The sequence below is a fragment of the Podarcis raffonei genome, chromosome 16 (assembly GCF_027172205.1).
Source record: "Podarcis raffonei isolate rPodRaf1 chromosome 16, rPodRaf1.pri, whole genome shotgun sequence".
NCBI classification, from domain to species: domain Eukaryota; kingdom Metazoa; phylum Chordata; class Lepidosauria; order Squamata; family Lacertidae; genus Podarcis; species Podarcis raffonei.
The window spans coordinates 10463875-10476284 of NC_070617.1; the positions used below are offsets into that span (position 1 = coordinate 10463875).

At 42.7% G+C, this 12410-nt stretch overlaps 1 protein-coding gene across 3 annotated transcripts in view; it reads left to right on the top strand.

Moving 5' to 3' along the window:
* Positions 1-2135: 2135 nt before the first annotated feature.
* PACS1 (phosphofurin acidic cluster sorting protein 1) overlaps positions 2136-12410 on the top strand; it is a 72336-nt gene continuing 62061 nt past the window's right edge. The window contains exon 1 of one of the 3 annotated variants that reach the window (XM_053368065.1): positions 2136-2712. In XM_053368065.1, coding sequence (XP_053224040.1) covers positions 2339-2712 — 374 coding nt within the window. In that variant the 5' untranslated portion in view covers positions 2136-2338. The remainder of the gene's footprint in view (positions 2713-12410) is intronic. The other 2 variants (XM_053368063.1, XM_053368064.1) reach the window with 2 other exon arrangements.

The window sequence follows — 12410 nt, forward strand, 5'->3', positions numbered from 1 at the left end:
TCAGTTGACTGGTCCTCGTTTAGTCCATCATTGTGATTAGGCACATGATCAGTGAGTACACCTATCACCTCACCTGCAGGGGAGGAAATTGAAAAATACTGTTATGTGTATCATGGTAGACTGATGACAATACACCGCAAAACTCCTTATGACTATACTTGGCAGCATGTAGATAACTAGGTTGGGGTGAGGTGACACCTGGCAGCCACATTGGTGCCAGCTGTGCTATACATGGCTATACATCATGCATATATAGTTCTACCACGCAAGAGGGATCCTGGGCCAATCAGGATCCTCTCCTTGGTGGACAGGCTCTTGACACATATGGCCATCTTGAGGACCATATGCCAGGGGTGGGTTGGGCCAAGCGGCAAAAGTAGATGCAGCAACATGTGTGACTTTTGCCCTTTTTACAGTAGGATATGTTAGCAGACACACAAAAACCATAAATTTCTACATCCGCCACACATTTATCTCTCCCCTTGCCCCCCGTGATGCAAATGTCTGTAGAGCAGGGATTGGGAGAGTATTGAGGGCCAAGCAGAGAAGCTCAGAGGGCCACATTTGGCACTGAGGTCCGCCACCCCGGCTTATATCATAAGAAATCTGTGAGGTTTTAAGATGCTGGAAACCTCTTTGGTCCTATAGGCACTGCATAATAGCAATGTGTATTTATGTTTTTAACTGTTTCCCGCTCTTGAAGACAGGTACAGTACTAACTGGACTGAGGGGAAAAAATCACCATTAGTACTGTATTGTTCCCCCTACCGGTGTCAAATATATGCTGTGTTTATGTCTAATTATGTATTTACATTTAAGTTGCCCCTTTTCCTTTCACTTGGGTGGTACCATAGGAGAGGAGAGAGGGCAAGCAAATCAAACTAGGAAGTGGTGGGCTTAAGTACTGTGGTGCTTCTACCTCAACAGAGACTGTTATTTTTCACTCAGAGATCTTAACACGAGGGACACAACTTGTCCACCTAGAAATATACTTGGCCCTTCTGTGTCCCCCCATTTTCTTCTTGCGCCGCCACAGTCTATGTACTTTATAAATGTCATAATTGGCTTTACGATACAATACGATAATCTTTATTGTCATTGTCCCATACAGAACAATGAAATTGAAAAAATCTACATCAGACATACAAAAACCAACATGCTTGCTATCCCTTTGAAGGCTCTTGCAGAAAATGGGAAATATACAATATGCCGTTCCCGACTATTTTTTGTTGGGAGTCCCCGAGTGGCTGGGGCAACCCAGTCAGATGGGCAGCATATAAATACATAAATAATAATAATAATTCCCTCTCTGCCATAGGTGAAGCAGCAGTGATCCAAGTTGTTTCAGACATATTGTGAATACTTCTCTCTCTCTCGCTCTGCCTTGCTTTCCCTGACCTGCAAGGCTGGACTCTGTTTTACCTCCTTGAATTTGTTTTATTATTTTGTTATTGTATTTTACTGGTTTTTGGCTGTGTTTTGGTTCAGTGTTGTTGTTGTTATACTGTACAGTTTTAAGATTTTTTTTGTAATGCTAAGCAGTATATAAATGCCTTCTAAATAAATACATTTTAAAACATAATACAGTACAGTACAGTATATACCCTATCCCCCTTCACAATACGGATTCCCTCCACCCCCACCCGTTTCTAATTTAACGTGTATAAGGGGACGTGTGGCGTGAGCTTTCCCCCTAAGCCAGGAGAGCGTCGAGTTCGCCCTGTTAAGAGTGAAGGGAAGGAAGTGAGGGTCGATTGGAGGAGAAAAGAGAGAGAGAGAGAGAGAGAGAGAGAGAGAGAGAGAGAGAGAGAGAGAGAGAGAGAGAGAGAGTGTGTGTGTGTGTGAGAGAGAGAGAGAGAGAGAGAGAGTGAGTGTGTGAGAGAGAGAGAGAGAGAGAGAGAAGAAGGCGGGGAAAAGGCGTGCGCGCGAGAGAAATACACACCGTAAAAGCGCGAGCGGTAGGTCGCTCCACCCAATCAGCGCGCGCAGAGCCGTCAAGGCGCCCAATCGCCGTCCTCCCGCGCGCGCGAGCGCCCCCTTTAATTTGGGTTTGAGCCCCGCAACTGCCACTGCCGCCGCCGCCGCCCTCCCCCCAAATCTCCCCGCCCTTTTGCCAAGCAACCGTTCCTCAAACTCGCTGCCTCTCGCGCACGCGCTCCTCCTCCTCCGCCAGCGGCCTCGCGCTCGCTCCTCCTCCTATTCGGGAGCGCGCCTGCAGGGGCAACAGGAGTCAAACCCAGCCGCGCGGCTGAAGGGGAAAGAAGGCGGCGGCTGAGGCGCTAGCGGGGATTGAGGGAGACTCTCGTCGTCGTCGTCCTCCTCCTCCTCCTCCTCAGCCATGGCGGAGAGAGGGGCGCTCGGCGGCCAGCGGGGCTCGCTCACGCCTTCGCTGCACCAGCCGGTATCCAGCGCCTCGGCTTCTTCGGCGTCCCCGGCTGCACAGAGCCTTTCAGGGCAGCCTCCGCCGCCGACGGCGGTGCTACAGCAGCAGCAGCAGCTGGCGCCTCCTCCTGCTCCTCCGGCGGCGGCGGCGCCTTCGTTGTCTCAGCCGGCCGCTCTCGGCCCCGGAGGAGGCTCTCTGGCCCCGGGGGGAGGCGGCTCGGGGGCTCCCGGGTCAGGCGCGGCGGCGGCGACGGCAGGGGGGCGCCCGGTCCAGATGAACCTTTACGCCACCTGGGAGGTGGACCGGAGCTCGCCCAGCTGCGTGCCCAGGTGAGGAAGTGGGGGTGGGGGGAGGAGAGAGAGACTCTTTCCTTCCTTTTACATTCTTTGGTACCGCCACCGTACAGATTTTATGAATTCAGTGGCATAGAAATGTGCATTTAATCAACCGATTCCCTGAGGGGTAAGTAGTAGCCGTGTCGCAGCAGCAGCAACACACCAGAGGAGGAAGAGGAGTCGTCTTTGTGGGCAAGCTGGAGGTTTAGCACGTTTATCTGCTTTTGTTGGGCTGCAGGGTTTCTTTCCCTCCAACATCATATCTTCTTCTCCACGTCTGCCCCCCCCCACGTCTCACCCCGTTATCTCCCTCCGTTTACCTTCACAGGTGTGGAAGTCAAGCCCGACCCCACCCACTCCCTAAGACCTACTTGCTCTATCGCCTGCCAAAAAGGGAAAAGAAAAAAAAACACACAGAGAGAAAAGGCGCCTCCCTATTTTAAGTATTTACGTCCCTCCTCCTTGGGGAATAAAGGATGAAACCTAACCCTTAGACGTCATTTATCTGTTCCCCATATTTACAAAGTGTGTGTGTGGAGGGGAATGATGGCAAATTGCTTCTTTTAATCACACACACTTGAATGTTAGAGAGTGGTTTGCCTTTATGTGGGGCTGTGGGTTGATGTTTAAGCAGGAGTGGGAAATCGAGGGAGGCTCTCAGTGGGGGGCAGTTGCACCTATAGGTTTTCTTACATGAGTGTATGTTGGGGTCCTCGACCTTTGCGGAGAACTAATACCCCCTTGCACCTATGCCTGCGTACCTTCAAAGAGAATGAGTTACTATATTTTAGTTACCATCTTCCTCGTGCATAAAGAAGGGGGTGTCATCCTGTGTGTGGGTGTAGATATTACTTTTAACATTTGTATCCTGCTTTGAGTGCATATTTTGGAAGAAAAGCTGGAAAAGGCTAAAACAGAATAAATTAACCCCATGTGTACACCTAAAACAGAACCAGCCCCTTCATTTTGGAACACCTACTTCTGTCCCCACCCATGTAAAGGTGAATGAGGTTCTGTTAACCAGAACCCTCCCCCAGCAAATGTAAAGGATGTGGGATGTTCTCCTCCTTTATAAGTCAGTAGCTTATGTGGGAGGGGCTTGCCCCTCTGTGTGCTGGGGGGTGTAGGTTTTTCAAAGTGGAGCGGTTATTTAAATGATATTTAAGAGAAATGTATATGATTGAGGGTGGGCGTTGGAATTTCAAAGTTGAGGAGTTGTTTCTCCTTCAACAGTCATCCATACACATAATAAGCAGCTCATTTTAAAACAGATGTGTCCCTGACCACATATAATAGAGGACAAGTCAACCTTCCTCACATAATGGAGAACTTGCCTTTTACCCTTCAAAGTTTAGCTTTTCCCCCATCAAAAGAATTATCACCCCACCCCCTTTGTTAGGAAAGAAGAGGATCTCTCCCTTTTCCAGAATATAATTTGACTAAGTAGGAAGATGTTCTGCCTAATAAAAGGAAATTATCCACAGCCCACTCACTTGGTAAAGTTGACATGATTTCCCCGGTGAGAGTAAGGTCTTCACTCACGTAGATACTATATTCTGATTTGCATACGCACACCCTGCTTCAAGGCATGAGCAAAATCATTTCCTTATTATGAAAGCAAGCTGCACCACCCCATCTTTGCCTTCATTTATTCCAAATAAGTGACCTTGGCCTTTTGAAGTGAAACAGAGCTCTATTCTTCCTGTGGGGGTTTTCCATTAGGTGTTAGTAAGAATGCTTACCACTTAAACTTTCCCTTTGGGGAGATTGGGACTTCTGCCCTTTCCCTGTGATGATTCTTTCAGAAACCTTCAGATGAAATCTGCCAAATCTTATAAAGGCAGCTACTTTCCAGTGAGGTTCCTAAAACAACCACTGATAAAGATGCTTTATTGATACAATGGTAACTCTCCATATATTCCTCTTTGCTCGATAAATGCTTCTCAGGTCAATATGAAAAGAACCACCTAAGACATTAAAACAAACTTTTCTGGCTCCATTGAGCTTCTCTTAGCTGAAATATATGTAACAGTAGCTCCTCTAGAAACCATTCTGCATGCCACTTTACTGCCTCATTGACGGGGGGGGGGGGATTAGTAAAAGTGGCTTTCCTGGATCTTTCCATCTATGGAGTGTAGAAGAGGTGAAATGACCCAATGCTTGTCTTAGTTTTAAGACCTTTCAGTCCCCCTCCCCAAGGCAGTCTTGTGCAGTCTTGTATTTTCATTCAGAAATCAAACCACTTTCAAAAGCCAAAAATGTCACTGTCCTACAACAGAACTTTTACTGTGCAACAAGGTAAGAGATTACCGTATGTGAAGTTGTCTTATCATTATATTATAATGTTCTATAACTTAAGGGAACCTTAAGAACTTCGCTGTCCAACAGAGCTGTCATTATGGCCATTCCCTTATTCTTGTCAACCCCTATACACAGGACTTGGTTGGTTATGGACCAATTGCCTTGCTATTCCAATCGCCTGTGAGAGTGAGTTTGCTGTCTGCAGGTTATAAGCTCAACCTAACCCCAAATGGAACATTTTGCATGAGTATGGCTGCTTTTTATTACAGCATTTGTAGCTTGATTTTCTTCATCTGGATATACTGTGGGTAGTGCGCAGAACTTAAAACCTGATGAACTAAAAAACAATGAAATGCCTTCTGCAATTACTGAAAGTCTCCCTCACCTGTGTTGATGAGCACTTGTTCCACTAAATGAGTTTCTTCTATCCTAAATAACCTGTATAGTTTAATGTCCTTGTAATGACTTTGTCCATATATCCCCTTTTAGTTGCATGAAGTGAAACCGGCTAAGCTATAAGATCAACTTTCCTCCTTTTCCTCCTTGTGCTTAAAGCAAAGACATACTCCTCTCCTGTCTCTCTTCGTTAAATGATATTTATTATTTGTGTTGAACTGCTGCTGTTCTGAGGATAGCCAAGATAGACAGGCTGGCCACTCTGTTCTCTTTGGGTGGCAAAAAATTGGCATAAGTAGGAAACAGCAGTTTTTGTCTACTGGGAGATGAGCCGCTATCTCAAACTGATTGATTACTGTTTATTTTTAGTCTGCCTATACCTGTTTGATCTTGAAGAACCCAGGTGGCTGATTATTCTTCTCTCAAACAGACACCATGCTTGTTACAGGAATTATTATGCTAATCCCTTGTTCAGAACCTACATGAGACTTGGCCAATATTTTTTCTGCTAACAAGCATAATATCAGCATGTTTCTAACATCTATGATGCTGTGTTGTGGCATTTTGTGACAGCTGAGACTTGTCTCAAGGGCAGTATTTTTCCTACCCACCTCTTAAACAAGAATCAAACAATAATGGGTCTATTGCTAATCTTTAGACAATGCTTAATTGAAGGATTTGTCTCAATAGCTGAATAATTTGCTTCAAAAGCTGAATGTTAATTTGCTGTAGTTTTTGTTGTTGTTTTTTACATCCCCTTGGTTTGAATTCATGGTTTTGTTTCTCTGCTCAGTCACCGTTTGGGGGAGGACCTTTTAAATACAGTACATAGTTCAAATAGCTTTTTGAAAGCTGTAGGGAATAATCCTAGCCAGATTTGAACTGAAATACAGCAGAGAGCAAACCCCTTTCATCCAGCATGCAAAAACAAAAGGTCCAATATTTTAACAATTATTTCTCACCATATTAAAACAAACACACCAGTTGTATAACTGAATCATTTGTTTTGCTGAAATTTGGGTTATTTTAAAACTTCCAGTATCCTGATTTTTAATGTTGTATTCAAAATGATTGATTAGTGTCCAGAGTACTGAATGTACCCCAGATGGGCTTTGCGATCCATGTCTATTGTCTGTTTATAATGAAGGGGTGGAATAACTAATGATTTGGGCTTATTTTGCATATGCAGCTTAGTTCCCTCACCCTGTTTCTGAGATAGCTGTGTTTGTTATGACTCAAGAATCTGCCTGTGATTACAGTAATCAAAAGTACACTTACTGTAAGATGGTATTCTTGTAAAAAAAAAAAAGGCTTCTGCTCTAAATAAGAAATTGGTTTAAGGCCACAAGGGGTCATAACAGTCATTCCAGTGCAGTATATTGACATGTTTACTTTTTGAATAAAACACAATTCTCTGTCTGAAAGCCATAGCTCTGAGACTGAGGGTTACCGGAGAGGTGTGAGCTATTTTCTTTTTCTTGGGTGATCACTGTCCGTGTCTCAGTTGTACTAGCAATTGGTCCTCCTGTGTTCTGTATTGCTTCTGGTTGATCTATGAAACAGCCAAAAGTAGTTGATAAGCTCCTCCTATTTCACATGGCTCTTGAGCTCTATTACATGACACCGGAAAGCATGTTGCATGCTTTACTAATACAGGAATTTAGTTCCTGCCACAGAGGAAGTTACTGTCTTTCCCATTCCAGAGGTGTCAGTAGTGATTGACTCTTACACTTTGCCATTTTTATAGGGATATTTTAACATCATGTTAAAAGAATTTGGACATGCAGTATCTGACACAGTTGAGATGGCCTGAAATAAATCCTTTGCCTAGGGCAAATACATATATTTGTGTTGTTATTAATCCAACCACTTGTCTGACACCTCATGTCATTATTATATTGTATGCTCACCTGGGAGTAAGTCTTACTGAGCATAATAGGCCTTGTAAAATCTTGTGCATGCCTACTCAAAAATAACTCTCATTGAGTTATATCAGATGTACACCCAGGTAAGGGTAGATAATTGCAGTCTAGGTCATTTGGAACATGAGCTCAATATACCAATCCCCTCTTTGTGTAGTTCCAGGATAATAGAATTTGACAACACTTCCTTTTTTGTTTTTGTTTCTTCTCCCTATTGCACTTTTTGGTATAAAATATGTATTTGCTGTGCTCATCCTTTCCTCCCAGCTGAAGAGCTCCGCTGATTTCCTTAGTGCAAAAGTAACTGTAGCAGGTGGAAAGGCAAGTTCTGCCAATGCTACATTTTTCCCTTTCAGTATAAAGTAACTTCTTAATGTTTCCATTGAGTTTATTGACTTGTAAATAGAACTTCAACATATTTTTATAGTAGATAATACAACTCAGAGTCTGAACAGCTTAATTTATCCAAGTTACATGTTTTTGTGACTCTTCTTTTACATGCAAGAGCATTAGAGTAATATTAGAAACTTTCTGTGGAGATAACATTTCTTCAGAGTGTGCATGCATTTGAATCACACTATTATCTAAATCTTCTTTTAAAATCTAAAACCTTTTATGATTCTTGAAAGGTTTCACTGTCTAGTTTTAGTATAGTCTACATTATTATGAAGTCTTTGACAAACAAGATACTAGCAATTCCCCACTACTCCAGAAAGTTGTAACAAAGTGCTTGATGGTTTCTAAAGCAGGGAATATAGATTTGATCAGGCCCTATTAATTTAGATACTTAGCTTAGTTGCTTTAACCAAACATTGTTGCAGTCTTTAGTTATGGTTATGCTTGATACTGATTTAATATCAGGTCATTTCAGGTTGCGATTGGGTTTTTCTCCCTGGAAAAAATTTCTGGTTTGTTGCATATAATATGGGGAGCTTTTCTCCTCCTTGACATGTTGCAATTATGGTAGCAAAATGTGGCAGTCCACCATTCTGTGGGGATCACTGTTTTCTCATTGTACTAATTAAATGTTGTCTAGAATGGGTGTCAGATATGTGCAATTTTGATGGTTAATTGGTCCATTATGTATGTGGCTGGGTGGCTTCTCTCAGTGATCATGATTTGTAATTTACTTACCAACTTTACTATTGGGGTGGAATGTGGGGCATGACTTGGGACCACCTGGAATTTAATTATTTTTCTTCAAGACCTTTTGGCATATACAGGGCACATTTTGTGTGCCTTGTGGAACAAATAACATTTAATACTGATACTAAATGTTGCTTTTACTTCCACCAGAGTGAGTTTTTCCTAACACCCCAAAGGTATTGCTATAATACTTTACTTCCATGACAATTTTTCTTGTTAAGGAGGTGACACAGTTTGTTGGTTTGATTTTGTCACACTGAATGAAGAAAACTCTTAGTAAGGCCAGTGCACTTCACAGCATGTTAAGCATTACATGTATTTGCCATATAACATATGGCCATCTACCCCAGGATGGGGAACCTATGGCCCTCCAGATGTTGTTGGACTCCAATTCTCCTCATTCCTGACCATTGGCCATGCTGGATGGAGCTGATGGGATCTGGAGTCCAATAACACCTGGAGGAGCATATGTTAGCTGTCTATGATCTAACCAATCATCTATAAAAATAGTTGTAAGTTATCAGTGGGTTGGATAAGAAATATGGGCAGGTCATATCTTTTGCCAGGTGCTATTTCAGTTGCTGATTTTGTGAATATTAGAAAGCTTTTATAGTAAGATAGATGCCTAGTTAATTTTTAGTTGATTAATCACCTACATTTTAACCAATTTTAAATAGGTGTATTAAGAAAAACTTTACTTTTTTTCTTTGATAGTGAAGTACAGTACATGAGAATTTAGTAAATGGAAGCTCATCCGTTGAATAATTTGATTCTCCCAACAAAAGCACACAAGGCTTAAAATAGCTTCAAAAAATAAACAAACTTGCCCTTATATTTTGGTTTCATCAATTGCTTTTATTCATACAATTAAATTGTTCTTTTTCTGATTAAAATTAACCCTGTTAAAGTATCAGATTTGCAGATTTTTAAAGCTTGCAGTCCTATTCCATAAATGTTTTCTGGCAGGAGTTGTGAAAGTTCAAAGTTGCATTAAGAAATAAGCAAATTGGCTTAGAAGTTTGGTTCCATTAGTTTAATTTTCTCACATGTTCAGTTCCTAACAGTAACTCTTTTCTACAGTGTGTTTCAATATTATTGTAGTAACTTATTGCTCTCCTGAATGACCTTGTCTGTTGTTAGCTTAGTGATAGGAACTTTATTGTTGAGCCAATTAATCTGTTCTGGAAGTGTTTTGAATCAAGGAAAAACAAGGCCTATTCTTGGCACCTCAATCCTGCACATGTTTACTCAGATTAAGGCCTATTGCCACCAAAGAAATATAGCAAGCGAATAAAAAGAGAACCCACACAAGTGATCCCGACACAAAACCCCACACATACACTAAGTAAAAGAATAGAAGCATTGCCACCCACCCCACCCTTCTCCTCTTCACCCCCTTCCTTCCTAACTATATACTGCATGAACACTAATAGGGTTGCCATATTTCAAACAGGATGTTGCTGAGGTTTGTTTTTGTTTTTGTTTTTTTTAGAAACACACCAAAATTGTTGAGCTTTTTTTGGGGGAAACCTCCACTTAAAACTTAAAATAGTAATTTTCAGCTTTTGGAGATTTTTCTGTTGCTGTTTCCATCACGTTGGCATGCATCCAGGTGTCCGTCCGTCCCTCCGATGCTATTTTTATACCCCAAAGCCAGGACATGTTAGGAATTTTCTTGATGTATGGCAAGCCTAAACACTAATGTCTCCCCGAAAATGAAACAGATCTGTAGAAAAAGACAAGTTGAAAAAAGAGACAATGCACATATTTTTGTAAGTTCAGAAGTCTTTAATAAAAATTATTTTAAAAATAAGGTCTATTGGGTTCAGTTAATCTTGTTCTGAAACAGGTTTCAGGTTATGTAGGCCTTCAGGCTTAAGGTAAAGATAAAGGGACCACTGACCATTAGGTCCAGTTGTGACCGACTGTGGGGTTGCGGCGCTCATCTCGCTTTATCAGCTGAGGGAGCCAGCATACAGCTTCCGGGTCATGTGGCCAGTATAACTAAGCCGCTTCTGGCGAACCAGAACAGTGCACGGAAACGCCGTTTACCTTCCCGCTGGAGCGATAGCTATTTATCTACTAGCACTTTGAAGTGCTTTCGGACTGCTAGGTTGGCAGGAGCAGGGACCGAGCAACGGGAGCTCATCCCGTCGCACGGATTCAAACTGCCGACCTTCTGATCGGCAAGTCTTAGGCTCTGTGGTTTAACCCACAGGGCCACCCACATCCCTTTCAGGCTTAGGGTAATGACCGGCAATTTACATTGGTGTGGTCCCTCTGAGGTAAATGGAAATATATGAATGTTAAGTGTTTTGAGTTGGGCCCTTCAGAATTCACATGATTTGTGAATTAAGATCTTACTCTAGTGGTAACTAAAAGTGGGTTTAATGCAGGTTAGCCACCCCTGATCCAGCAATACATATACCATAAAATATATACACAACTGTTGTCAAAATTCTGTGTTTATGTGACTTTAGAAGCTTTTGTTACTATTTTTTTTATATCCCTTGAATCCTGTTTTCATCCTATCATTTTGTGTCTCATTTGCCTTGGATCTCTTCTGAATTCTTTGCTGTGGATAGACTTTCTGGATAACAATTAATTCAACTGAGGCCAGGGGCTTTTCTGATATTGTATCTAATCTTCAAAATGAACAATTAATCCTCAACAATGCTTTCTGGTGACTCAGTTTTTATTTGACCTCTGTTCAGGGAACATTAGTGTTTGAAGTTAAACATAGGCATGGATAGGCCTGACATTGTAAATGGGATCTATTAATTGTTTTCATTTTAGATGAAAAGAAAAGAGCTCTCGTGCCATTCTCAAACTTTGAGCAGTTTTTAGCCTACGCATAATTAACCTAACTACAGACATCTTGGGAAAGCAATGGCTTTTTGCTGGAAAATTCATTTTGGATGCTCTCCCCACCAACTAATAGTAGGCTATGTTTACAGGCACGTTTGCACTGCAGTAGCATTAGTAGACACAAAGCAAAAGCTTCATATTAAATATCAAAATGCTCTAGAACAGGCATGTCCAACTCCCAAGAGATAGCGATCTACTCACAGTATATAAAAAAGGCAGTGATCTACCCCTTGTCATTGGAAGATGGACCAGAGTTGTTGCTGAGCTTTTTTTAGGAAGTCAGAGCTGTTGAGATTTTTGGGGGGTGAATATCACTAAGGGCCCAAAGATCAACCAGGAGCACCCCGCGATCAACCTGTTGGACATGCCCTGCTTAGGCCCAGAAGTGTTTATTGCCGTGCATGTTTTAATCCCGCATGGGAGATCAAGTTCTGAGGTGGAGCCATCTAGCAGTAAGAATTGCTTAGTTACGTGGATATAACAGGCAGTGGCAGCGCCTGTCCTGTGGGCGCCACCTGCGGGGGTGGGGCTCCCAGCATGGGGGGGGGCAGCCGCGATGGCAGCCTGCCAGGATCACACTGCCGGGGGCGGTGCGCTCCCCCCACACTCCTCTTCCTCCACCAGTGATAACAGGGTTTCTCAAAAGTTCTACCCCCCACCACTGAAATGGTGGAACAGAGGCAGAACCACTCACAAAATGGTAGCACAGGGCAGCAGTCATATCACAGAAGTATAAAGTAAAATACAATGACACTATTACCAGAGGCAAACCTTGAGGTCTCAAATTTCAGCAGTGCCCTGTGTGACACCAGAATTCAGAAAACTTGCCTCTCACCTTCCATTTTTTATCAGAGTTGTGGCAATCCCTGTGCTGTCCCTGAGGCACATGCACTGTGTGGCTGAACCAGTCACACTACCCTAAATTCGTCTTTGCTGTTATGATGCAGCATTGAGGGATGTAAAATGGCATTCCATGTCACCACTTCTGCTTCTTTTAGGCCTGCAGGCTTGGTGATCTTGGGTCAGTGCTTGTGAGGATAAAATAGAGGACCTCCCCAA